Source organism: Macaca mulatta, chromosome 7 (genome assembly GCF_049350105.2).
Source record: "Macaca mulatta isolate MMU2019108-1 chromosome 7, T2T-MMU8v2.0, whole genome shotgun sequence".
Lineage (NCBI taxonomy): Eukaryota > Metazoa > Chordata > Mammalia > Primates > Cercopithecidae > Macaca > Macaca mulatta.
This window is the reverse complement of record NC_133412.1, coordinates 118,445,924-118,471,450: the sequence shown is the minus strand read 5'-3', so window position 1 is coordinate 118,471,450 and position 25,527 is coordinate 118,445,924. Positions and strand designations below refer to the sequence as shown.

The following is a 25,527-nucleotide window of genomic DNA, read 5'->3' as shown; positions in this document are numbered from 1 at the left end:
TAACCTGGACTGAACAAAGAAACCCTCATAGCACATCCTTGACGTCACTCAAAAACAAGCCCCAATCCCGACTGCTAGCGCAGTGGCCCGCCCCTCGACCTCCGTGAGTGGTCATGCCCCGCCCTAGGGGGCGGGGCGATGCCGAACTGCGGCGGGCTGGCTCAGTAAAGCGGAGGCAGCGGGGGAAGATGGCGGCGGCTGTTCCACAGCGGGCGTGGACCGTGGAGCAGCTGCGCAGTGAGCAGCTGCCCAAGAAGGACATTATCAAGTTTCTGCAGGAACACGGTTCAGATTCGGTACCGGAGGCGTAGGGGCGGCCGGGCTGGTGCGGCTGAGGGACGCCTCACCCCCCTGGAGATGCCCATACATTCCGTATTCCTCTGTGCCCCCGCCCTCGTCTTCCCGCGGCCGGTGGCCGGGAAGGCCGGAGCGGCCCAGGGTGTGCTTTGGGCCTCGCTCCCGCCCCTCGGGCGTGCCCTGCTGGGGCAGGGGAGCAGCTTTGTCTCTTGGAGCCCACAGGCTGCAATTGTAGAGTTAGAACCTCATTGGGATCCTTGAGTGGGGGTGGAGGCCAGAAAAATAGGAACCCAAAGATACTGGGGGCAAGGGCGGGGAGGCCGAGGAATAGTGGTGTGGATGAGACTCCTGGGAGTGGGGCGCCGGCTACTAGGGAAATGGGAAGGGACGTGAAGATTTCTGTGGGAACGGTGTATCCAACTTGCTTTTAACAATTTACTAGATACAGAACATTAATGCGTGTGATTTTTTTAAAAATCCGTAGGTTGTGGCTAAAGTTTTGTTTTAACATATCGACCCTTTAAATGACCTTTTCGCCTTTATACTTTAAGGGAGCTACATTCACATTTCTCTTGTGCGGTGGTCTGTCATTGTTATAAACAGACTAAGAAATTTATTTGGAATTCTTTATACTGTACGCTCTCCATTTGTCAGCATAGTCTCCATCTTAACCATCCGTCTATAGTCAAGTTATTTTTGTCACGCTTGTTTTTCCTTTGGAAATTAAGATCATTCGGGCATCTCTTAAATTGCTGGAATAGTTGTGCACGCAGCATTCTCTTACAAGCGGCAGCCTGCTTGTGTTTTCTATACAGTTTTAAAAATTCTAAACTTTTCATTTAGAAAATTTGTTTCTGGGTTTTTTGTTTGTTTGAGACGGAGTCTCTGTCGCCTCGGCTGGAGTGCAGTGTCCCGATCTCGGCTCACTGCAACCTCCGCCTCCCGGATTCAAACCATTCTCCTGCCTCTGCCTCCCGAGGAGCTGGCACTACAGGCGCGTGTCACCACTCCAGGTTAATTTTTTGTATTTTTAATAGAGACGGGGTTTCACCGTGTTAGTCAGGAAGGTCTCGATCTCCTGACCTCGTGATCCGCCCGCCCCGGCCTCCCAAAGTGCTGAGATTACAGGCCTGAGCCACTGTTTCTGGGTTATTTTGAGAAGCTTATATTTTATTTTCATTTTGGGCGGCCGTCATGACGGGGAGATACAAGAACTCTCCAACTTCAGTTCCTTCTTCCTGAATCATTATCCTGGCATCTGCATCTTAGATTAGTTTAGCAGATGTTAATACAACATCTGTAACAAGAACTATTCTCAATGTTTGGAGGTACAAGGGTGAAAAAGAAAGAACAGGCGTCGGGAATCTTACCCCATTTTAATGGAACTATTTTCTCTTAAGCCAATTCGTATTTCAGAATAGACATATTAACATTTAATAATACCTCAGTCATGTACTTCATCCATCATATTCTTATGAAACAAATCATGCCATGTGAAATCGTATGTCAAACTGGGCCACATGGAACAATTTTAACAGACTTGGATTATCAAAATGATATTAATCTTTTAAATGCATAGTCTCGGCCGGGCATGGTGGCTGGTTCCTGTAATCCTAGCACTTTCGGAGGCCAAAGCGGGCAAATCATATGAGGCCAGGCATTCAAGACCAGCCTGGCCAACGTGGTGAAACCTAATTTCCACTAAAAATACAAAAAAAATTAGCTGGGCCTGGTGGCGGGCATCTCTAATCCCAGCTATTCGGGAGGCTGAGGCAGGAGAATCGTTTCACCCCAAGAGGTGGAGGTTGCAGTGAGCCGAGATTGGACCACTGCACTCCAGCCTGGGCGACAGAGCTACACTCTGTCTCAAAAAATAATAATAATAATCTCCAGTGATCATTAACACTTAGACCTATACTTGACAATAATTATTTTATTAATCATAAGATATCAAAGAGATGTTTATGCTTTTATGCTTTGGGTATTTTCTGGAATCTTTTAACAAGAAAACACCAGCGTGCTAAAGGTAACTGATTACTTCCGTTTAATCAACTTTGTCTCCTTTCCCCATCAGCTGTTATTTAGAACATATCTTTGAAAGAAAAACCAAAAGAAAAAAAAAAAAACAATAGTGATAGTGTTAGCTGTTGACTGCTAATAATGTTAACTGTTTTCTCAAAAGCTTAGAAGATGCCAAAGGACAACTTTGAGAAGGTAACAAAATTAGGAATTAGGCAAGGACCACAAGGCAGAAAAAGAAGCAGAATAAAATAAGGAAACAAAGAAGTTATGGAAATCCTCACAATTACGTGATTTTGAGATAAAGATATATTGTGACTTGCTATTTCAGCAGTAGTGTTTTAGTGTCCCTCTGCCATCTTAGCAGTCTTATATTTGAGAGAAAAGGAATTCCGCTGTTACCTTGAGTTATTAAATACAGTATTAATCATAATTCCAATATTTATTAAGTTCTTACTGTGTGACAGGCTGTATGCTAAATGCATTAAATGGATGTTTGCACTTTATCCTTATATCAACTCTTTGACGTAGACGCTGTTATTAATCTTCCACTACAGATATGGAGGCTGAGTCTTCAGACAAGCTTAGTCCCTTGTCTAGTGTCAGACAGCTAGGATTTTTTTTTTTCTTTTTTTTTTTTTGAGACAGAGTCTTGCTCTGTCACCTAAGCTGGAGTGCCATGGTGCAATCTCGGCTCAGTGCAGCCTTCACCTCCCAGGTTCAAGCAATTCTCCTGCTTCAGCCTCCTGAGCTGGGACTACGGGCATGTGCCACCATGACCGGCTAATTTTTGTATTTTTAGTAGAGATGGGGTTTTGTCCCGTTGGCCAGGCTGGTCTCAAAACTCCAGACCTCAGGTGATCTGCCTGCTTCAGCCTCCCAAAATGCTGGGATTACAGGCATGAGCCACCGTGCCCAGCCCAGTCAGCTAGGATTTTAACCTCGATAATATGACTCCACAGCCAATACACTTAGCAATTATATATATAACGTTAAGCATAGCAATCTCAACATACCTATGTTACATGCGTGTGTAACAGTGACTCTTCCTAGTCTGCTAGGGATGGGTTACAGATGCCTCAGGATAGCTATGCCCAACCTGGCTGGAGACTCTCAAGGACTGCATCCAAGTATCCTCCTGCAGTGAGCAACTGACTCAAGTCACCACAGTATACTTGCTGTATAAATGTTATTTTTCGTGAGTGTTGACAGGAAAAAGGTTAGGATGAACCACTGTGTTCAGTACATAACACTGCAGTTCCAGTCTTGTGACGAATTCTTATAAATACCCAATTTTAAAAAAATCTATCTTACATTTTTTTATAATGAAGTAGAGTATAAACTATAGGGTTTATTTCTTCTTCAATACTAGTAGTATTGACAACACAACTGCTAACATAAAAGGGTCGTTTTCTAATGTTAGACACTTCTTACTCCGGAGAAGTTATCGTGATTACCCAGCTTTTTTCCTTATAGTTTCTTGCAGAACATAAATTATTAGGAAACATTAAAAATGTGGCCAAGACAGCTAACAAGGACCACTTGGTTACAGCCTATAACCATCTTTTTGAAACTAAGGTGAGTATTGTTAGATTCTGTTCACAGAACATCACTTTTGAAATTTTATTTCCAAAAAAGATGTTTAAAATGCATTTATTTGCTGAATGTGTTAGAGCTTTTCTACCTGTAATTTTTCTGAACTATTATCGTAAGTGGTCAGGCTGTCAAATCTAGCAAGGCTAATCTGCAGTATGGCAGAATGTTTCAGTATTTTCAAAGGGTCTAGATTTTGTGGCTTAAATTGAGACAACAAATTCTTAAGGCCACTGAAGTTATAAATTCATTAGATCAGTAGTATTACCATATTACTTTAGCATATGGTGTATATTAAATGTATTTTGTCATTTTATTATATATATTAAATGTTATACAGAAAATAAGTTTCCATTTCACTAATGAATTTAAAGTCTGGTTTAGATTTAGGCTGAGCCTTTACAAAAATAAATTTTAAGACATTCTCCCATATTTGTTTACTATGAAATGAATATCTTCCACAGGAAAAAAATCTTTAGGAGTTATTGAATAGTGTTTATATCTCTGGGTATGCGTTGGCCTTTGTAAGGTCATGGTTCTTATTTCAGAATTTATATTGTAAGCTGGTTTGAGGGTAATAATTTATTGTTTAAAAATAAATTATGAACAAAATTATTTCTTTGCTCTTTGTTTCCTTAGACCATTTATTCACAATTGTGTTATACAACCTGTATTTATTATGCAGATGTTCATTTAATTGAGAGGCTGAAAATCTTGATGTTGCTCCTTGGTTTTAGCCTGTCCTGAGTATGATGTTAAAACATTTTCCTTACAGCGTTTTAAGGGTACTGAAAGTATAAGTAAAGTGTCTGAGCAAGTAAAAAATGTGAAGCTTAATGAAGATAAACCCAAAGAAACCAAGTCTGAAGAGACCCTGGATGAGGTCTGTATATAGTATTTTTTTATTTTATCATGTGGATTCTAGAAATTGTATTGTTTCTTTATTATTTGCACTAGTTTCTCATAGTGAAAGGTGGTTGAGTATGACCAGTTTCAGTGAGCCAAACATTTAGTGTAGTGTGCCGTTTCCCTTAGGTGTACTGAGACAGAAATAATCCTAAGAACTAGTACTTTACAGTTATTAGCCTATCCTTTGAAACACTTCTGATATTGTATTTAATATTGCCTCCACATCTGTCCAGACCTTCTGAGCTTTCAAAGCTATTTTAAGGCCTTGATTCTATGGCCAACTTGGACTAAATGACATACATTTTCTTTGATTATTTTTAGCTTTTTCTAATGTACATGGTGTCCCTGGCAATAGAAGTAATCCAGGCTTGGCTGCAGGATGTGGGTTCATCTGTCTCAGTTTTCCCAACTCAGGTTTTATATTTTGGTACAAAGGTTTGAAGAACCAGATTAATTCATTCCTGCAAATTGACAGCCTTAGTAGAGCTAAGATCAGCTACTAAGAACTGACTTAGCAGAGCTGAATTGGTTATAATCTTGTAATTTCTGATAATACCTTACTATATAAGCTCACTCATTGCCAGCAGTCTTAGTATCAGTGATAATAATCTATATTTAGTTCTTGTAAAGAGGTGAGGCTATTGATGACAGTGTGGCTTTTGGGTATTTGTGGAAAGTATAAATTCAGTTATACAATTATAGATGTTTATTTGATTAAAGCTAGTTAATTTTGCATGATCTTCTCCTATTGGCTAAAAAGCAGAAATTAATGTTTATAGGTATATGTGCACATAAAGCAATTTTAAAGTTTATCACAATTAACATTTGATAAATATTATATCTATTGAGTAGCTACTAAGGTAAATGGAGCAATTATTATTTAAGGATTTCAGAAGCAACTGGCAACATAGTTTACCGTCCAGGAAATTTGAATAAGGATAGTTTTAGGAGACATATAGTATTTCATTAAGGAGTTAAGAAGTTATAAATAAATTAAAAGGTAAGTTCATAAGAGCTAGAGACAATCTAGAGAGAGCTTATGAGGGTCCTAAACTATATCATTTTATTTAAAATCTCTTCATTTAACTGGCCAGCCTGAGCCCAATTACATACTGTGACTGTTTTCCTAGCATCCTAGATTCAAAAGCCTCTTGTCCATTTCCTTGCTAACCCTCATTGTTTACTCTCTGTCTTTATGCTTTGGGACTGGAGAGCAGGCATTATACACACATAATCATAAAACCTTTTGAGCCTGGTATAAATTCATGCTTAATATTAGCCAAGCATGTTTTCTAGTTTCATTGCTACTCAACATTTATACTATCCTTTGCCCAATTCTCCATCACATTGCTCATTGCTCACGTAATGTATTTGACATTTTCTCACAAATTCTCAGTCTCTTCTTACTCCTTTCTCTGTTTTTGTTTTTTGTCTTTAAGACAAAGTCTCACTCTGTCGCACAGGCTGGAGTGCAGAGGTGCCATCTTGGTTCACAGCAACCTCCACCTCCTGGGTTCAAGTGATTCTCCTGCCTCAGCCTCCCCAGTAGCTGGGACTCCAGGCAGGCACCACCATACCCAACTGAGTTTTGTATTTTTAATAGAGATGGGGTTTCTCCATGTTGGCTGGGCTGGTCTTGAACTCCTGACCTCAGGTTATCCGCCCACCTGGGCCTTCCAAAGTGTTGAGATTACAGGTGTGAGCCACTGTGCCTGGCCTCCCTTCTCATTACATGCTCCTGTGTTCTATATTGCCAAAACGTGAATGTCTAGCCATTGCCATTCCCTTCTTCTGAGCTTAAAATTTCTCTGAATTTTTCGTTCCTTTTTCTTTCTCATGTCTCCTTCAAGACTAATGCTCTCAAACATCTTCCTTTTATTTTAAATGTTCATTCCTTTTCCATTTTCAAGCATTCAAAGCAAGGCCTCATACCTGGAATGTTAAAAACATTGTTCATTTCTTGCCTCCCTTCTCTTTATCCAGTCAGCAACAAAATGGGTATTCTAATAATATTTCTAAAACAATACTTTTCCAAACCACACCCTGCTGAAGAATATATTCAGTAATTGAGTGCTGTCTAGAATTGTCCGGTTCAGTATGATAGTTACTAACCATATGTGGCTACAGAGTGCTTTAGCTACTTTGAACTGAAATGTGCTTTAAGAGTAAAATATGTACTCAGTTTCAAAGGTGTGATTTAGACGTTTCTTTTTTTAAAAAAAGATTGTAAAATATCTCAGTATTTTTTATATTGATTACTTATTGAAATGATGGTATTTGGGATGTTTTAGTTTAAATAAGACAGTTTTTCATTTTAAAAATTTGTATTTTATTTTTCTAAGACAGGGTCGGTTGGGAGGCCGGGCATGGTGGCTCGCGCCTGTAATCCCAGCACTTTGGGAGGTCGAGGCAGGCAGATCACCTGAGGTTGGGAGTTCGAGACCAGCCTGGACAACATGGTTAAACCCTGTCTCTACTAAAAATACAAAAAATTAGCCAGGTGTGGTGGCATGCACCTGTAATCCCAGCTACTCGGGAAGCTGAGGTGGGAGAATTGCCTGAACCCGGGAGGCGGAGGTTGTGGTGAGCCGAGATCGCGCCATTGTACTCCAGCCTGGGCAACAAGAGTGAAATTCTGTCTCAAAAAAAAAAAAAAAGACAGGGTCAGTCAGGTACAGTGGCTCGTGCCTGTAATCCCAGCACTTTGGGAGGCTGAGGGGGGCAGATCACTTGAGGTCAGGAGTTTGAGACCAACATGGTGAAACCCCATCTCTACTAAAAATACAAAAATTAGCTGGGCATGATGGCGTGCACCTGTAATTCCAGCTACTTGGGAGACTGAGGCAGGAGAATAACTTGAACCCAGGAGGCGGAGATTGCAGTGAGCTGAGATCATGCCATGGCACCCCAGCCTGGGCAACAGAGCGAGACTCAGTCTCAAAAAAAAAAAAAAGACAGGGTCATGCTGTGTTGCCCAGGCTGGACTCGAACTCTTGGGCTCCAGCAATCCTCCTGCCTCAGAATACTCAGAATAACTGGGACTACAGGCATACCACTGCCTGGCATAGACATACTTCATCTTTCTTTTTACATTTTTAAGTGCAGCTACTAGCAACTTAAAATTACATTTGTGACTCCCATTGTTATTGGTCACCACTGGTCTTCAATATATATCCAAATTTCTTATTCTTGGCATTCAAAGCCTTCCAAAATGTGGCCGCTGCTAAGCTCCATATTCCATGTTTCTATAGACGTATTCTTTTTTTTTTTTTTTGAGACAGTCTGTCTGTTGCCTAGGCTGGAATGCAGTGGTGTGATCTCGGCTCACTGCAACCTCCACCTCCCAGGTTCAAGCAATTCTCCTGCCTTAGCCTCCTGAGTAGCTGGGATTACAGGCGCACGCCACCACGCCTGGTTAATTTTTGTATTTGTCTTAGAGACGGGGTTTCACCATGTTGGTCAGGCTATTCTCGAACTCCTGACCTCGTGATCCACCCACCTCGGCCTTCCAAAGTGCTGGGATTACAGGTGTGAGCCACCGCGCCCAGCCTGTATGGACATATTCTTGGCCAGGTGCAGCGGCTCACGTCTATTATCCCAGCACTTTGGGAGGCTGAGGAAGGTGGATCACTTGAGCCCAGGAGCTCAAGACCAGCCTGGGCAACATGGCGAAATCTGTCTCTACCAAAAAAAGTAGCCAGGCATGGTGGGGTGTGCCTGTAGTCCCAACTACTCAGGAGGCTGAGCAGGGAGGATCCTTTGAGCTTGGGAGCCAGAGATTGCAGTGAGACAAGATTGTACCACTGCATTAAGCCTAGGCAGCAGAGTAAGACCTTGTCTCAGAAAAAAATTTTTTTTTTCTTTGACCACAAATATCTGCTCATTGTCTACTAAATCATGCCCTTTCCTACCTCCATATTTTATTTCTTCCTTACAGTGTTCTTTTACTTCCCTATTTGTCAGTTCTGTGCTCCCTTTAAGACCCAGCTCCTGGGCTCATTGCTTCCTCTGGATTTTTACCATGTGAGACTTTGCTGTATACATGCATAACAGCATACATTCCAAAGCACATTGTATCTGTATTATTTATTTCTACCTTTATTTTAATATAAAGACTGTTGTCTAATAGCTCTTAAGGAACTTTAAATCAGTCACTGTCAATGTATTTATTGTCTATTATATATTAAATAGCGTGGAGGAAAATTTTCAAGGTATGAATGAGCATTGTACAGGAGAGAAAATATAAGTTGCGAAGAAACTCACACTTAGCAATTAGTAGTATAAAAGTACTCAAACGAAAAATTTGATAACTTCATCTTTGATAACAACTTCATATGTAGTCATTACCAACTTCTGGTGATTCTGCCTCCAAAATATATCCCAAAGCCATTCACGTTTTGTCATCCTCACTGTTAGCACCCTGGTCTAAACCTAAACTACTGTAATAGTTTTTTTCCTAACAAGTCTCTCCACTTCTACTTTTGCTTCCCAAGTCGTTCTTTATATTTCAGTCACAGTGATTAAAACACAAATCTGGCTGGGCACTGTGGCTCACGCCTGTAATCCCAACACTTTGGAAGGCTGAGGCAGGCAGATCACCTGAGGTCAGGAGTTCGAGACCAGCCTGGCCAGCATGGTGAAACCCCATCTGTACTAAAAATACAAAAATTAGCCAAGGCTCAAGGCTGTAGTCCCAGCTGCTCGGGAGGCTGAGGCAGGAAAATTGCTTGAACTTGGGAGACAGAGGTTACAGTGAGCCGAGATCATGCCACTGCATTCCAGCCTGGGCAACAGAGTGAGACTCGGTCTCAGAAATAAATAAATAAATAAATAAATAAATAAATAAATAAATAAATAAATATCTGGTTCTGTAACTTCTCTATTTAAAACTCATAATTGGCTAATGTCCTAAAGATAAAAACCCAGATTCTAGCATGTCCTACATATTTTGCTAGCCTTATTTCATGCCATTCTCCCTTTCATTGCTCCCTTACAGACAGTAATGTTTTTATACTTTTGAAATATTATTAAGCAGGCACAGTGGCTCTCGCCTGTAATCCAGCATTTTGGGAGGCTGAGGCAGGTGGATTGCTTGAGCCTTTAAGTGAGCCGTGATTGCACCAATGTAAAATATCTCAGTATTTTGCAGTGGAATGATCACTCCAGCCTCACAACACTGAAACTTTGTCTCTTAAAAAAGGAAAAAATATATATATAGAAATATTTCCTTTTTTTTTTTTCTTTGACAGAGTTTTACTCCTGTTGCCCAGGCTAGAATTCAGTAGCACAATTTTGGCTCACTGCATCCTCTGCCTCCTGGATTCAAGCGATTCTCCTGCTTCAGCCCCCTAAGTAGCTGGGATTACAGGCGCCTGCCACCATGCCCAGTGAATTTTTGTATTTTTAGTAGAAATTGGGGTTTCACCATGTTGGCCAGACTGGTCTTGAACTCTTGACCTCAGGTGATCAACCCTCATGGGCCTCCCAAAGTGCTGGGTTTACAGGTGTGAGTCACTGCACCCGGCCGATTGAAAGATTTATATGCCATGTGCACCTGCTCTACTGAGAAGGTCATGGAAGAGACAAGAGTTCAAAGGCTGATAGAATTCTGGAGCTTTAGGGAGGGATAGATTAAGATCCTGCATGGTTTAGGCCTTTGGACACAAAACTATAAGCAGTAATTGTTAACATCACTCTAGCAGTTGAGTAGAGGACTGACTGAAGGTGTCAGTGATAAATACAATTGGACATTAAAGTGGTGAAAACAGATTTTATTCAGCCTACTGACAGTAGGGGAAAGAGCTGAACTCCTGTCTGATTTGTGGAGAGGTAACTGGGCCTTTTAAAAGAATGAAGGGGCCGGGCCCTGTGGCTCACCTTGTAAGCCCAGCACTGAGAGGCTGAGGCGGGCGGATCACAAAGTCAGGAGATCGAGACCATCCTGGCTAACACAGTGAAACTCCATCTCTACTAAAAATACAAATAAAAATTAGCCGGGCGCCTGTAGTGCCAGCTACTTTGGGAGGCTGAGGCAGGAGAATGGCGTGAACCCGGGAGGTGGAGCTTGCAGTGAGCCGAGATGGCGCCACTGCACTCCAGCCTAGGAGACAGAGCAAGACTCCGTCTCAAAAAAAAAAAAAAAAAAAAAAAGAATGAGGGAGTAGGGAGGGATTTAAGCAGAGTTAGGGAAGTGAAAAATTACAAAAAGTAGGAAGTGGGGGTCGGTCCATAAGAAACCTATCTGAGTTTGCCAACTGGTGCTTATCAAAGTTAGGCTCCCATAGAGACTTAGAGACAGGGTCATATCTTCATCTTCAGGCATTGGCTGGAACAAACAGTAAATTTTTTTGGCAGCCTTAAGTTTTCTTGGGCAGGCACTTTAAGGAGAGATCAGGTCCTCCTAGGAATAAGGCATTGAGCTATTTGAAACTTGTGTTTGTTCAGATCTTTATAGTGCAAGGTTGAAGCCTTGTGGAGAAGAGGGCTCAGAGGATCCTAGCTAGGGTTTGGTCAGGGAGAGAATCTTTTGTCCAAGAGGTAGACTATTTGCAAGGAGATCAGACTTTTTTTTTTTTAAGATGGAGTCTCGCTCTGTGGCCCAGTGGTGCTATCTCGGCTCACTGCAACCTCCGCCTCCTGGGTTCAAGTGATCCTCCTGCCTCTGAGTAATCCCGAGTAGCTGGGATTACAGGCACACGCCACCCCACCCACCTAATTTTTTAATACAGATGGGGTTTTACCATGTTGGCCAGGCTGATCTCAAACTCCTGACCTCGAGTGATCCACCCACCTTGGCCTCCCAAAGTGCTGAGATTACAGGTGTGAGCCACTGCACCCAGCACAGATATTTCTACTTACAAGTTTTGGAAAAGGATAAAACCTTCAGCTAGGGAAATGAAAGCGAATAAAAATTTGCATACCTTGACCAATTAGAAATAGATCAGGAATAGGCCAGGCGTTGTGGCTCACACTTGTAATGCCAACACTTTGGGAGGCCGAGGCGGGCGGATCACGAGGTCTGGAGTTTGAGAACATCCTGGCCAACATGGTGAAACCGTGTCTCTACTAAAAATACAAAAAATGAGTGGGGCATGGTGGCAGGAGCCTGTAGTCCCAGGTACTCGGGAAGCTGAGGCAGGAGAATCACTTGAACCCAGGAGGCAGAGGTTGTTGCAGTGAGCCGAGATCACACCGTTGCACTCCAGCCTGGCGAGAGTGAGACTCCATCTCAAAAAAAAGAAAAAAAGAAAAAAAAAAAAAGAAATAGGCCAGGAATAAAGAAAACACTTTATCTTGCTTTTCAAACTCAGGAACTAATAGATTTGAAATATTTGATATCTACCCACACCTTTGTTATTTATTTTATGAAATTTAGAAACTAAATACAGATTTGGATAATGCAGATCCCTCTGAATTTGGTCTGAATTTAGAAACCAAATAGATACCAGGTAAGGAGGATACTTTTAAATTTGGTACACCTCTTTTTTTTAATTAACTCCCTAAGATTCTTGACAGTTCCTCTGTCTGCTTTCCTCTCATATATGAATTACTATTGATCAGATTAATCTGTAACCTTTTTTTTTAGAAGACCCTGATAATCCTACTTTGTTCTAGGAAATATGCCTGTTATTTCTTTAGGTAATGTCATCCATTGTGTGAATTTATTTTCCAAATCAGGGTCAGAGGCAATATCACTGTATTCATTCTAATTGGATATAATAAAAACACCTAGTAATATCAATTATTGCTGCTAAAACAGTTCAAATCTTTGTGGGAGGAAGTCACCATCCCTTATTTTAATGCCTTATGATTTCATAGGAATTAAATGGTAATTTTTTTTAACTTTAGGAAATAACTGAAATCATGTTATGGTTTGGTGAGTAATTAACAGAATCTTATTAGAAGAATTGAGGCTTCCAAAGAAGCTGGAAGTTATTTGAAATTATAGATGTGTAAGTTACTAATAGTCACATCACAGCCCTGAAATTAGATACTGAGTGTTTTGTTTGTTCATTACCAAATCCATCAAACTCTTTAAACTGACTTTGGTCATTGTTGGCTATTGTTTGTCATTCTTTTAAAGTACACAAATTAATAACTCTGTGTGTGTGTGTTGTGTTTTGTTTTTAGGGTCCACCAAAATATACTAAATCTGTTCTGAAAAAGGGAGATAAAACCAACTTTCCCAAAAAGGGAGATGTTGTTCATTGCTGGTATACAGGAACACTACAAGATGGGACTGTTTTTGATACTAATATTCAAACAAGTAAGTCTAAATGTAATCTTACGATTTTGGCTTAAAGAGATTCAAAATACTTGGGTGGCAGACAGATGAGTAGTTAGCAGTACCTTTTTCCTGACTGTCACCTACTTTTATCCAGACATACTTCCCCCTAAGATCTACTTGGAAGAGGTCTTCAGTTCACTGATTATTGGCTGGCTAAAGACCTCTTGTTCATTGGAAAGCAAAAGATAAGGAATCTCAGTCTAAACCTAGTTAATGTCCAAAAGTAAGGCATTAGTATTTGAATAGAAAAGGCAGGATAGTATGCTGTTTTGTGATATAAGTATAGGTCCTGCCCTTCTACCCTTTGTTAAGAATGTAATTATTTTTATAGCCAGAATTTTATTGATGGATGATCTGACTTTGTAAATTTTTCTTTCTTTTAAAATACAGTATTGTAATTCTGAAATCAAACCATTATATTTTTGCATTGGAATTTAATAATTTCCAATGGAAATTTCTTAATAATAAATTAGAGTATATCATTAATTATAAGGAAAATCTGTTTTACAGGTGCAAAGAAGAAGAAAAATGCCAAGCCTTTAAGTTTTAAGGTCGGAGTAGGCAAAGTTATCAGAGGAGTAAGTAAAGAATGCCAGTGAATCAGTAGATATTCTGGCACATGCTGCTTCTGGTATGGTGCCTTAAATAATTAGGTTTGGGGATATAATACAAAGGAAACAGACTTTGGAGTCTGACAAATTCGGTATAATCATTGCTAGCTGATCTTGCACAAGTTGTCTGGGTCTCAGTTTCACTATCTATAAAATGAGGACAGTACTGCCTACCTCAAGGTTGTTAGAAGATTAAATGAGCATAACTTGGAAGTACCTAATACAACAGGGGCTTAAATGTTAGTCCCTTCCATGTGTACCCATTTTATTATTTTTCTTCATAAAGTAAGTCTTTGTCAGAACATTTGGCCCTCTAAATTTGTCTTTAAGCTTCCTGTAAAACGTCTTACAGGACGTTTGTACCATTTACATATAATTTGCAAAGGTAAAATATCTGTTCCACTGAAGTACTCATAGAAGCAGAGTTTGTTTCTGTAGCCTTTTCTCCTCATACAACATAGGCTGCAATACCAGAAAATCATTCAAACATAAGCATGCTTTAACCTACACTTACATGTGAGAGAGAACAGAAAGAAACTTTGAGAAAAGGGGAAGGTAGGCTTGACCCATACTGACCATTACAGTGTACAGAAGAAGATAAAAGAGCAGGATGGACTGTCACCTTCTATGAATCATGCTAGGGCCTGCCCATTGTGCCCATTGTTTGTTTTAAATTGTTATTGTCAGAACATCAGACACCAATAACTGGAATGCCTATTTAAATGCAGTTATAGGAACTAAGATATGGTTCAGACAATCATATACAGAACATAAAATATCTTGAAACTAAAGGTTTAGTTGAGCATAACTTATAATTGTTACCTGCCCCGGCCAGGCATGGTGGCTGAAGCCTGTAATTACAGCAATTTGGGAGGCCGAAGTGGGCGGATCATGAGGTCAGGAGATCGAGACCATCCTGGCTAACACTGTGAAACCCCGTCTCTGCTAAAAATACAAAAAATTATCTGGGCATGGTAGCACTCGCCTGTAGTCCCAGCTACTTGGGAGGCTGAGGCAGGAGAATTGCTTGAACCCGGGAGGTGGAGATTGTAGTAAGCCAAGATCACGCCACTGCACTCCAGCCTGGGCAAAAGAGCGAGACTCCATCTCAAAAACAAAAACAAAAACAAATTGTTACCTGCCCATACCAAGTTGATAGCAAGTATATATCAAATTGGACTATTTTTCTATTTCTGTAACTTATTTGCATACTGGTAAATTTCTTCTAGTCTGCCATACTGTTTTTTTTTGTTTGTTTGTTTGTTTTTTGAGATGGAGTTTCGCTCTTGTTGCCCAGGCTGGAGTACAATGGTGCAATCTTAGCTCACTGCAATCTCTGTCTCGATGAGTTCAAGCAATTCTCCTGCCTCAGCCTCCAGAATAACTGGGATTACAGGCATGCACCTCTCACCTAATTTTGTATTCCTAGCAGAGACGGGATTTCATCATGTTGGTCAGGCTGCTCTTGATTCCTGACCTCAAGTGATCCACCCTCTTCAGCCTCCCAAAGTGCTGGGATTACAGGCGTGAGCCACCATGTCCGGCTAGTCTACCATATTCTTATTTTCCAAATGTGACCACCATAACTTTGTCCCTTGAGCTTTATATGAGTGTTGTATTTCAATAGAGCATATAGTATTAGGAACATTATCCCTGTGGTGATGTGAACTTAACTGTTTGTGGCAACTAGTTTTAAGATCCAAATTTGGAAAATATGGAGGCCAACCCAGAAGCCTTTTATTGTTTCTTTGAAAAGTTAGTTTTACCTTTTGCACTTTTGCAAAAGTGCTGTAACATTTTAAAAATTGTATTTCCCAAATTAACTGGGCATTCCTGTAATCCCAGCTACTCGGGAGGCTGAGGCAGGAGAATCACTTAAACCCAGGAGGCAGAGGCTGTGGTGAGCCAAGATCACGCCATTGCACTCCAGCCTGGGCAACAAGAGCGAAACTCCAACTCAAAAGAAAAAAAGAAAAAAATTGTATTTTATGTGCCAACATGACTCCACTATTACAATTTGGTAATCTTAAAACAGTTTTACAGTGAGTACTTGCCATTATATTCCAATAAAAATAAAGTCAAGTTTGTCCTGTGATGTAAAAGCGTTGCAGGTTGTTTTTATGATGGTGCTAATAACAAACTGATTTTCATAATATATGGCATGTTACAGTTTACAAAAAGTTTTTGTTTGAGATGGAGTCTCCCTCTCTTGCCCAGACTGGGGTGCAGTCATGCAATCCTGGCTTACTGCAACCCCCGCCTCCTGGGTTCAAGTGATTCTCCTGCCTCAGCCTCCCGAGTAGCTGGGATTACAGGCACCCGCCACCGCACCCAGCTTATTTTATTTTTAGTAGACATGGGATTTCACTATGTTAGCCAGGCTGGTCTCGAACTCCTGACCTCAAGTGATCTGCCCACCTTGGCCTCCCAAAGTGCTGGGATTACAGGCATGAGCCCCAAAAGGTTCTTTTCACATTAAAAAACCCCTGCTTAAAATACCCTTATTTTTTTCTATTGAAGAAATGGAAGACAAAGATTTAGGGACTCAACTGAAGTACATTACCTTAGAATATAGTGAAATCTAGTAATAGATTCTGTGTTTAACATACAATCTTGTCTTTACTGTCCTGGTATTACATGTGCTTTTTGCAGAATACCATTAGTTTTTATTTTGTTCTTGCCTTCAGTGGGATGAAGCCCTCTTGACTATGAGTAAAGGAGAAAAGGCTCGACTGGAGATTGAACCAGAATGGGCTTATGGAAAGAAAGGACAGCCTGATGCCAAGTATCCTTTTTTCCCTTCATAATTAAAGTTAAAAAAAAAAAAAAAAAAAAAAAACCTGTAGATCACCTGAAGATGTGAAAGATGCTGTCTAGGTAAAACTTCTGGATCAAGAACCCTGTCCAGACTAGTCTTCCTGATCTTTAGATGCTTATGTGTCAGCACCTCCAATAGACAATAGTATTTTCTATTGGTATAAAGTTCAAACCTCAGCTATAATTTTTGTTTCTCTTATTCAAATTCTTAACTTTCAAGACCTTAACTGTGAAGTTTAAGCTTAAGCAGCAATTCTTAATGTTTTTAAGTTTAAGAAAAGTTACCATGCCCAGTACAAACTGCAGCAAAGTAGGATGCAAATATGGCTCATGGTAATTTTATGGTACAATGTAATTTCAGGCAATTAAATTCAAAGCTTAGAAATGGAATAGATGTGGGAGATTACCAGTTGTGAACTGAAGGAGACCACAGAATCAACAGTGTTAGCATAAGCATTTATTATTACTACTAATGACAATACTCACTGAAAGTCCAGTTTATGAACATTTAAAAAAGAATAAGGAATGACTCCAGACCATTAAGACCAGACCAATCCAGTAGGTAAGAGGGAAGGTAGTTTATGGCTTTTGTTGGTTCCATTCCTCTTGGACCCGTAAGATTAAGTTTGAAAAAACAATTCCTTTGGAAGGCAGCTTTCTGTAGTCTTAGCAGATAAACATATTTGGGAATATAATAGCTCTCTTAGCTTTTCAAAATCAAATGGCCAAGCTGGGCGCCATGCTAATGCCTGTAATCCCAGCACTTTGGGAAGCCAAGGAAGGCAGATCACGTGAGGTCAGGAGTTCAAGACCAGCCTGGCCAACATGGTGAAACCTCGCCTCTACTAAAAATACACAAATTAGCCAGGTGCGGTGGTGCAGGCCTGTAATCCCAGCTACCCTGGAGGCTGAGGCAGGAGAATCGCTTGAACCTGGGAAGCAGACATTGCAGTGAGCCGTGATCATGCCACTGCACTCCAGCCTGGGCAAAAGAGTAAGGCTCTGTGTCGCGGGGGGGAAAAAAATCAAATGGTCAGCTGCAGCAGCTCCCTCTCCCATGTAAAGAAGCATCTCAAGACCAATCTGATGCACATACAAATTATGTAACTGTTAAGTTAGCATTTTTTTTTTTTTTTTGAGACAGAGTCTCACTCTGTCACCCAGGCTGGAGTGCAGCATCGTGATCTCAGCTTGCTGCAACCTCTGCCTCCCAGGCTCAAGCAATTCTCCTGCCTCACCCTCCCTAGTAGCTGGAACTACAGGTGTGCACCACCACACCTGGCTAGTTTTTGTATTTTTAGTAGAGACAGGGTTTCACTATGTTGGCCAGGCTGGTCATGAACTCCTGACCTCAGGTGATCCACCGCCTCAGCCTCCTAAAGTGCTGGGATTACAGGTGTGAGGTACCATACCTGGCCTTGAACTTAGCATCTTAAAATGCACAGTAAATATTACGTACTACCTCATAAAAAGTTTAATACAGAGTGTGTGTGTGTGTGTGTGTGTGGTGTGTGTGTGTGTGTGTGTGTGTGTGTGTGTGTGTGTGAGGTACCATACCTGGCCTTGAACTTAGCATCTTAAAATGCACAGTAAATATTACGTACTACCTCATAAAAAGTTTAATACAGAGTGTGTGTGTGTGTGTGTGTGTGTGGTGTGTGTGTGTGTGTGTGTGTGTGTGTGTGTGTGTGTGAGGTACCATACCTGGCCTTGAACTTAGCATCTTAAAATGCACAGTAAATATTACGTACTACCTCATAAAAAGTTTAATACAGAGTGTGTGTGTGTGTGTGTGTGTGGTGTGTGTGTGTGTGTGTGTGTGTGTGTGTGTGTGTGTGTGTGTGAGGTACCATACCTGGCCTTGAACTTAGCATCTTAAAATGCACAGTAAATATTACGTACTACCTCATAAAAAGTTTAATACAGAGTGTGTGTGTGTGTGTGTGTGTGTGTGGTGTGGTGTGTGTGTGTGTGTGTGTGTGTGTGTGTGTGTGTGTGTGTATTTTCCCAGCTAGAATGACATTACCTTTTTTTTGGAGTTCTTAATAGTCTTCATTAAGTGGTGGCTAACTTAGGAGTACTTGTAAAGCATCCAGGTAAGGAGGATCCTAGTCCAAGCTCTATTTATCTAGTGAGCCTATCTAGTCAGCCTATCCTATACTAAGGTTATGGGGGTACGGGAGAGGCACTTTTTATCAAATGTACCTTGACTTCTTCAACAGAATTCCACCAAATGCAAAACTCATTTTTGAAGTGGAATTAGTGGATATTGACTGAAATAGTTCAGCTCTAAGGATATTAGCAACAATGATAAAACTTGGCCTTGAAGAAACTTACATAACTCGTTAGAACTTGTTACTATGGTAAAGGAAGAGTCAACTGGAAAATTCAAGGAGTTAATAAAATTTGTTTACTTGATCCCAGCTTTTGAGAGATGTAATCCCTTATGAATCCCTGAAGTCTAAAATACTTTCCTACAGCTGTGTAAAATACTGGTCAAGGAGAACTTTTTCCTTTTACCTCATGTTGTAAACTAAGTGGCTCAATAAAAATTTATCCACTGTCTTGATCTGACTGTGATTTGTTTGGTGTTAATATATTATTGTTCTGATTAGGTAACTGGAACTAAGGACCTCATCAAACCAGGGAGTAACTGCCAGTAAAATTATCTGGACAGATTGCCTGTATAATGAGAAGGCAAAGCATAGGGCTTGAGGGGAAACAAAATGCTAAAAGGGAAGAAATCTTGGCATGAAGATCAATACCTCAATTTAGGAAAAGTGCACTTCAAAACCAATGAGCCACTAATAAAGATGAACATAAAGTTAATATTATTAATTGATGCCCCCAAAATAAATTCATAAACGATTACTGGATGAGTCTTCCATTTTATTACAAAAATGAAGATGATCAGTTTGATCAAAATGAAAGCTTGTTCACAAGTTTTACATGAATATTCTAAATACAAAGTCTCCTGAAACAACATACTTTTGATATGATTTTCATTTTTAAAGGGATGCAAACATTCCATTTTCTCATTTATAATCTCTATTCCAAGGCATAGTATTTTAATAATGTATCCTTTCTGCCGTTAGATCACAATTCACAAGTATAACTGAAACAGACAAAACCTTGATAGCAAAGGTTAAAGTCCTTTTTTTTTTTTAAAAAAAAAAAAAGGTAAATCCTTAATAACCAGCCCTTATGTGTTGTCAGAATTTTGTACTACACTGACATGATTTGCAGTCAGGTTTTTCTTCCTACCCCTTAAGGCTACAAAATTCTGTTGCAAATGCATTGCAAAAGAATTCTAGACCACTTAATGCAAAAATCAAAAAATAGTTCTTCAATAAAAAGTAAATTTTATAAATGGTAGGAAACAGTATCAGTATCTGTGGTAAGCTACTAATTGACATTTTTCCCCTATTACTAAACAAATCATGTTACACAGAAACAAGGAAGACAGGTTTTCAAATACAACAAGCTTATACTGTTTACATCCCTCATTAAAAAAAATAATAATTTCATACTTTTCACACACTCCATTTGAAATTTACATTTTCCCATCAGGTTGGAGGGGGAGGATAATATTGTCCATAATTCCAAGGATTCTGATAATTGTACTGAAAGGAAAAATTAAGTGTGTTAGTATATTAGAACTATGGCAGAGTTCCATATGTAAAAGTATAATTAAAGCAGGTATGTTTAAGAAAACAAGCAAGTGTTCACTGCTAAAAATTCTAGTACTTAACCACCAAAGAATGTATTACACAATTGGAACAAAAACATTTTTTTTTAAAAAGAAAGTATCCTAATTTATGCTAATAACATCTATGAACAAAGAATTATAATTATGCATACTCACTTGATACCATGCACTATAATTATATACAGCTTGGTTTGCCTGTAAATCACCATCAATCATCTGTGTAGATGATGAAGTTGTATCTTCTGTGTGTGCTTTCTTTTCCTCTGGTTCTTCTGATCTATTATAAAATGGCAAAATGGAAACTTTCAAAACTCCCACAGATAACAACTTTAACGAATAGATGAATGTTATCTATACATTTGTATTACTGAAGTTCTGAATCATTCATGACTTTCAAATCATGAAAATAAAGTATGTAAATTACAACAAAAGTAACATTTGTCTTTGAAGGCATTTCCATAATGAAGCACCCCTTCTTGACTTAGCAAAAAGTGACATACCCATTTTCTGCTTTCCTTTTTAAAGAATCCTGTTCTTTTAGGAGTGTCTGATGTTCATCATAAGCATTCAGAAGCCTGAAAGGAAAGAAAAACATATCATCTGGAATATATAAAAAACAACTTTATTAAATATTTAAAGTTATTTTTACTTAAGAAACTGCCTAAGAAAATTTCTAAGCGACTCCTTTATTTTTAAAATTTCTACTACTAAAATCATAGTTCTGATAGACACTCCATTCCCTATACTTACAATGGACTAAATGACACTTGTGTTGAATCTCCAATTTGTCTGCCTATTTTTGCCAAATTAAAATAATGTCATTTAACATCACTGGTCAAAATTCCAATAGCTTACTACTATCAACTGCCTACTCCATGTGCTATCAATTCAGTCTAGCTTTCAATGCACGACAGAGTCAAGATCACGCTTCCACTACTTCACAAAAACCTCCAATCAAGCAGATGTTACTTTTAGATGAGCTTCAACTTGCTTTCGCCACTGTGTCCTTTGCTCAGCTTATCATGACAAATCCATTCTGATCCACAGAGAGATCACAGCCCTCCTAGCAGTTACTTGCTACCTCATACACTTACTTCCTCTATTAATCATATCATTCAACTAGACTAGAAGCTAGAATTACATATCTCATCTTTTGTGTACCTTCTTCAGTGTAAACATAAGACACTAAATACACAGCACCCAAGCAGTTAAGAGCAGAAACTGAAGTAGGTTCAGTCCAAGCTCCACAATGTAATAGCTACATTACCTCAGAAAAAATGCCTAATCTTTGTTTATTCCTCTCCTCATCTATTAAGACAACAGAACCCTATACCCTCATTCTACTGATATGAATTTTCTGCAAGATAGCTAATATAAAACATTTGGCATCATGCCAAGCATGCAAATCTATACATTAATACATTAAAATACATTAATATAAACATTAGCTGTTCTATTAGTTGCACTGAAATTTTACACAGCCATCAAAAATATATACACACATATACAAACACCCAGATACAACTAATTCTCAGTTTATCTACAGTGGTTTCAACAGAAATCTAAATGAGAATAATCAGAGAAGGCACATGCCTAACAGGAACTGGTATTTCCTTACTAGGATCAGGTAAGACTGGAACGTCAGCAATGCTCTAGCCAATACTTGTACTCTTAGTAAATTAAATCTTAAACTTGTCCTTTTCCCAAATCCACTGGAGCATTCTCTTCAACCATCCTCAACTTTCGGCCTTTTAAAATGAAGATGAGGCCACTAGGCGTGTTCTGTGGGACCATATCCATCCTCTTCTCCAATCTCAGAAAACAGCACTCCTACTGGAGATTAATCCCATCCATCTTTATTGACCTATATATTAAATATTTAGGTTTCAGGGTTCAATCCTTATCCCATTTCCCTTTCACAGGATTGCTCCTTCCTGCCTTCTCTCATTCAGTCATGGTTTAAATTGTCACTCTAAAATTGGGAAAACAGTTTTGAAGGAAAGACTAACCGTATGTCTTCCTGTTAAATGCATATACATTTATAAAACTGAATTTACCCCCACATATATCTGAGGAAAAAGTAAACTAAGCGAACATTTTAAAATTTAACAATGTATTAATCTATACTAATCATCAAATCCCCATACAAAAATAACAATGCTCATTTATCATTCGAATAGGTAATATAATTAAGATCTTACTTATTAACATCGGAACCAAAATCTTCAAGAAATTCCACTTTTCTCTGAGAAAATGTAATTCTCATTTTAATAGGTAATGAACCATGTACAGCTTTGTCAAAACAATTTAGGATATTTTCTTCATTTTGTTTGAGGTCACCACTATATTCCATTTCAAGTAAATTGAGGTATAACTTTGTATTCTCCTGTGTAAAAAGCAGCATCATTAATATTTCTAATATATTTTTATTAAAGCACAGATATTTAAAATGCCTTAGTTTTTGTCTCAATTTGAAAAAAAAAAATGAAAATTGTTTTGTATTAAAATACAACTCATGCTAAATGTTTTCGGCATATATCTAAAAGGGTGAAAAAATTCATTAACACACTGATGAATTTTTCAATCAATTGATCATTCTAGTATCTCCTAAACAATACAAATTGTTAAATGCCAATAAATTAAAACTATATCCTATCTTGTATTTAGTATGACTTGACTTACCATGACCATTAGAAAATAAAACATAAAAAAATTATCTCTATGCTTCAAATAATTTAAATCTTTACTACAACTATAGATAAACATCTTAACTGGGCCTGGTGGCTCATGCCTATAATCCCAGCACTTTAGGACGCCAAGGCAGGAGGATCACTTGAGGTATGAAGTTTGAGACCAGCCTGGCCACCATGGTAAAACCCCATCTCTACTAGAAATACAAAAATTAGCTGGCATGGAGGCGCACACCTTTAATCCCAGCTACTCGGAAGGCTGAGGCAGGAGAATGGCTTGAACCCAGGAGGCGGAGGCTGCAGTCAGCTGAGATCACGCTACTGCAATCCAGCCTCGGTGACAATGACTCTGTCTCAAAAAAAAAAAAAAACCGCCAAGTGAGGTGGCTCACGCCTGTAATCCCAGCACTTTGGGAGGCCGAGGCAGGCAGATCACCTGAGGTCTGGAGTTCAAGATCAGCCTCACCAACATGGTGAAACCTCGTGTCTTCTAAAAATACAAAAATTAGCTGGACACGGTGAGCGTGCCTGTAATCCCAGCTACTCGGGAGGCTGAGGCTGGAAAATTGCGTGAACCCGCGTGGCAGAGGTTGAAGTGAGCCAAGATGGCACCACTGCACTCCAGCTTAGGTGACAGAGCGAGACTGTCTCCAAAAAAAAAAAAAAAAAGATAAACCTCTTAAACTGCAGCTAGAAGCAAACTGCTATAAATCTTTATCTTAAACAGACCTGGCAATAACTAAAATCCTAAAACCTGAGAAATTACCTATTCCTGTACACTGCCTTTTTCAACTGATACATAAAAAGTACTCTATGGAGAAACTAAATCATCTCACTGCCAAATGTGCTTACAACACAGGCAATGCCTATGCTTTTGTTTATAAACTATTCTCCCAAGTCCTCTGTTCTACTCAATAATCAGTAAATTTGTTGATAATTTCTAAAGGGAAAATATAAAGTATCACAATGTCTACAACAATTTTAACCCAATAATCTTATGTCTCAAACTTTTAATTCAAAACAATTTGAAAAAATTTTTTAAATGGCAACATCAGTTTAGAGGGACTGTTGTCCTCATTTAGTAATAAAACATATTACATACAGACCAAATCTTTCATCACAGTTGCCACAGTGAAAATATACTGACCACTGGTGTTTTTATAGAAGATACTCTTAAAAATACAAATGCATACTTTGTCTCTTTCGATTGCTTCCAAAAGCACCTTTCTTGATTTTGGAAGGTTTTTCTGTATTTTGAAAAGATGCCGGGCTAGTTTGACAGCATAAAATGAAGATTCATTATTTGATTTGGCATTCTTAATGGCATCCTGAAGCAAATGTTCAGCTTCTTCCAGATTTCCATGCCGTCGTTCTAAACTTACTCTTCGTAAACGAACCATTGCCAACCCTAGAACACATTCTTCAAATGTTCTCAAGATATTCCTGGCTTCATTAATATTACCTAGAAACAGTAATTAAATGTTTATGCTTTGCTTTAAACAACTAAAATAATGTTTATAACCACATACTGGCAACAATCACCCAGGGGCTAAATCCAGCAACTAAAGGGAAACAGCCACACATATTTACATACTGCCTAGGGCTGTCTGGGGGCTACAATGGCTTGCAAAGCCTAAAAGTCAGAACACATGGCTTATAAAGCCTAAAATATTTACTATCTGGCCCTTTAGAGAAAAAGTTTGCCAAACTCTGCTTTACACCATCCCTTACTACTCAATTTGTTATCACTGTTTCCTGAAATAACTGAAAATCTCAAAAATATCAATTGAATTTCTCCACTCTTACCCTGCTGCTCCTCAAAAGCTGCCCAAAGCATATGCACCATGGGTTTCTTTGGGAGATGTATAGTACAAGCTCTGCTGAAGACATGCCTCACTCCTTCAATGCTATGGTTTTCCATGTACTTGGCATACTACATACAGAAAAGAGGAAATACTGAATAATTTACAGTTGAACAAGTCATTAAATTTGTGACAGAACGATAAAATTCTATTTTTAAACCCATTCAGCACCTTTATTGAACCACTAGACTAGTTTCTGTAAGGAAGGACGAAGAGAGGCAACGAGGTTGGCATATGCAGCAGTCAAATCTGGTTGCAAGCAGACCATCTCCTAATGCAACAGATATAGTTATATGAACAACATTCAACAGAAGTACAAAAAAGGTTAGTCACTAGATCAATGTTTATAATATATTCAAGTTTAAGAGCACATTATTTTCTTACCTTAATCCAAAACTCCTCATAGAGGGCACATGATATGACACATCTTTCAAAGAGAACCACAACTCGTTCATGAGTCCCATTTTCAATTTCAAATTCTAAGTATTCCTTCCAGTTTTTTAGTTGTGCCTTTTCCAAAGGTTTCACATGAAAGTAAGGTCTTTTAATCTGTAATGAAATTGTAACATGCCAATGAAAGTAAACCAAATCACCAAAATATGCACAAGCACAGTGTTAATACAAATTATTTTAAATATAATTGATAATTAAAATTTTTTAATCGTATTTCATAATTTAAAAAACTTTTAAAATTAAAAATCCCTTAAATTCCTTAAGCTTCACAAACAAATGA

General features: G+C 39.0%; 2 protein-coding genes and 1 non-coding gene across 11 annotated transcripts in view; 1 reads left to right on the top strand and 2 right to left on the bottom strand.

Moving 5' to 3' along the window:
• Window positions 1–163: 163 nt before the first annotated feature.
• FKBP3 (FKBP prolyl isomerase 3) lies at window positions 164–19,102 on the top strand. Of its 3 annotated transcripts, none has more exons than XM_077940962.1 (8): window positions 164–1,204; window positions 2,109–3,446; window positions 3,803–3,894; window positions 4,685–4,792; window positions 12,949–13,084; window positions 13,616–13,683; window positions 16,404–16,501; window positions 18,756–19,102. In XM_077940962.1, exons 2-8 carry the CDS (start codon window positions 3,335–3,337, stop codon window positions 18,808–18,810), a joined length of 669 nt encoding a protein of 222 aa, XP_077797088.1. In that variant the 5' UTR covers window positions 164–1,204; window positions 2,109–3,334; the 3' UTR covers window positions 18,811–19,102. The 3 variants fall into 3 exon arrangements, with proteins under 3 accessions (XP_077797088.1, XP_028707363.1, XP_014999113.2); XM_028851530.2 differs by having other exon boundaries at window positions 164–1,949; window positions 3,148–3,446; XM_015143627.3 differs by lacking the exon at window positions 2,109–3,446 and having other exon boundaries at window positions 164–296; window positions 3,793–3,894.
• Window positions 19,103–19,401: 299 nt separating this feature from the next.
• Window positions 19,402–25,527, bottom strand: part of PRPF39 (pre-mRNA processing factor 39) — a 31,838-nt gene continuing 25,712 nt past the window's right edge. For all 7 annotated transcript variants that reach the window (XM_028851529.2, XM_077940958.1, XM_077940959.1 and 4 more), the window contains 7 exons: window positions 25,179–25,343; window positions 24,739–24,865; window positions 24,126–24,394; window positions 22,444–22,628; window positions 20,743–20,817; window positions 20,399–20,519; window positions 19,402–20,156 (listed from right to left, as the gene is read on the bottom strand). In XM_028851529.2, coding sequence (XP_028707362.1) covers window positions 20,100–20,156; window positions 20,399–20,519; window positions 20,743–20,817; window positions 22,444–22,628; window positions 24,126–24,394; window positions 24,739–24,865; window positions 25,179–25,343 — 999 coding nt within the window. In that variant the 3' untranslated portion in view covers window positions 19,402–20,099. The remainder of the gene's footprint in view (window positions 20,157–20,398; window positions 20,520–20,742; window positions 20,818–22,443; window positions 22,629–24,125; window positions 24,395–24,738; window positions 24,866–25,178; window positions 25,344–25,527) is intronic.
• Window positions 23,976–24,061, bottom strand: LOC114680037 (small nucleolar RNA SNORD127). The gene has a single exon (XR_003732112.1). It is a non-coding gene; the product is annotated as a small nucleolar RNA SNORD127 (small nucleolar RNA).

Excerpts from the sequence above, each read along its gene's own strand:
- FKBP3 (XM_015143627.3), top strand. The coding sequence starts at position 189 with ATGGCGGCGGCTGTTCCACAGCGGGCGTGGACCGTGGAGCAGCTGCGC. Across the intron at positions 297-3,792 it reads AGGAACACGGTTCAGATTCG|TTTCTTGCAGAACATAAATT; the intron begins GTACCGGAGGCG and ends TTTTCCTTATAG. Across the intron at positions 4,793-12,948 it reads CTGAAGAGACCCTGGATGAG|GGTCCACCAAAATATACTAA; the intron begins GTCTGTATATAG and ends TTTTGTTTTTAG.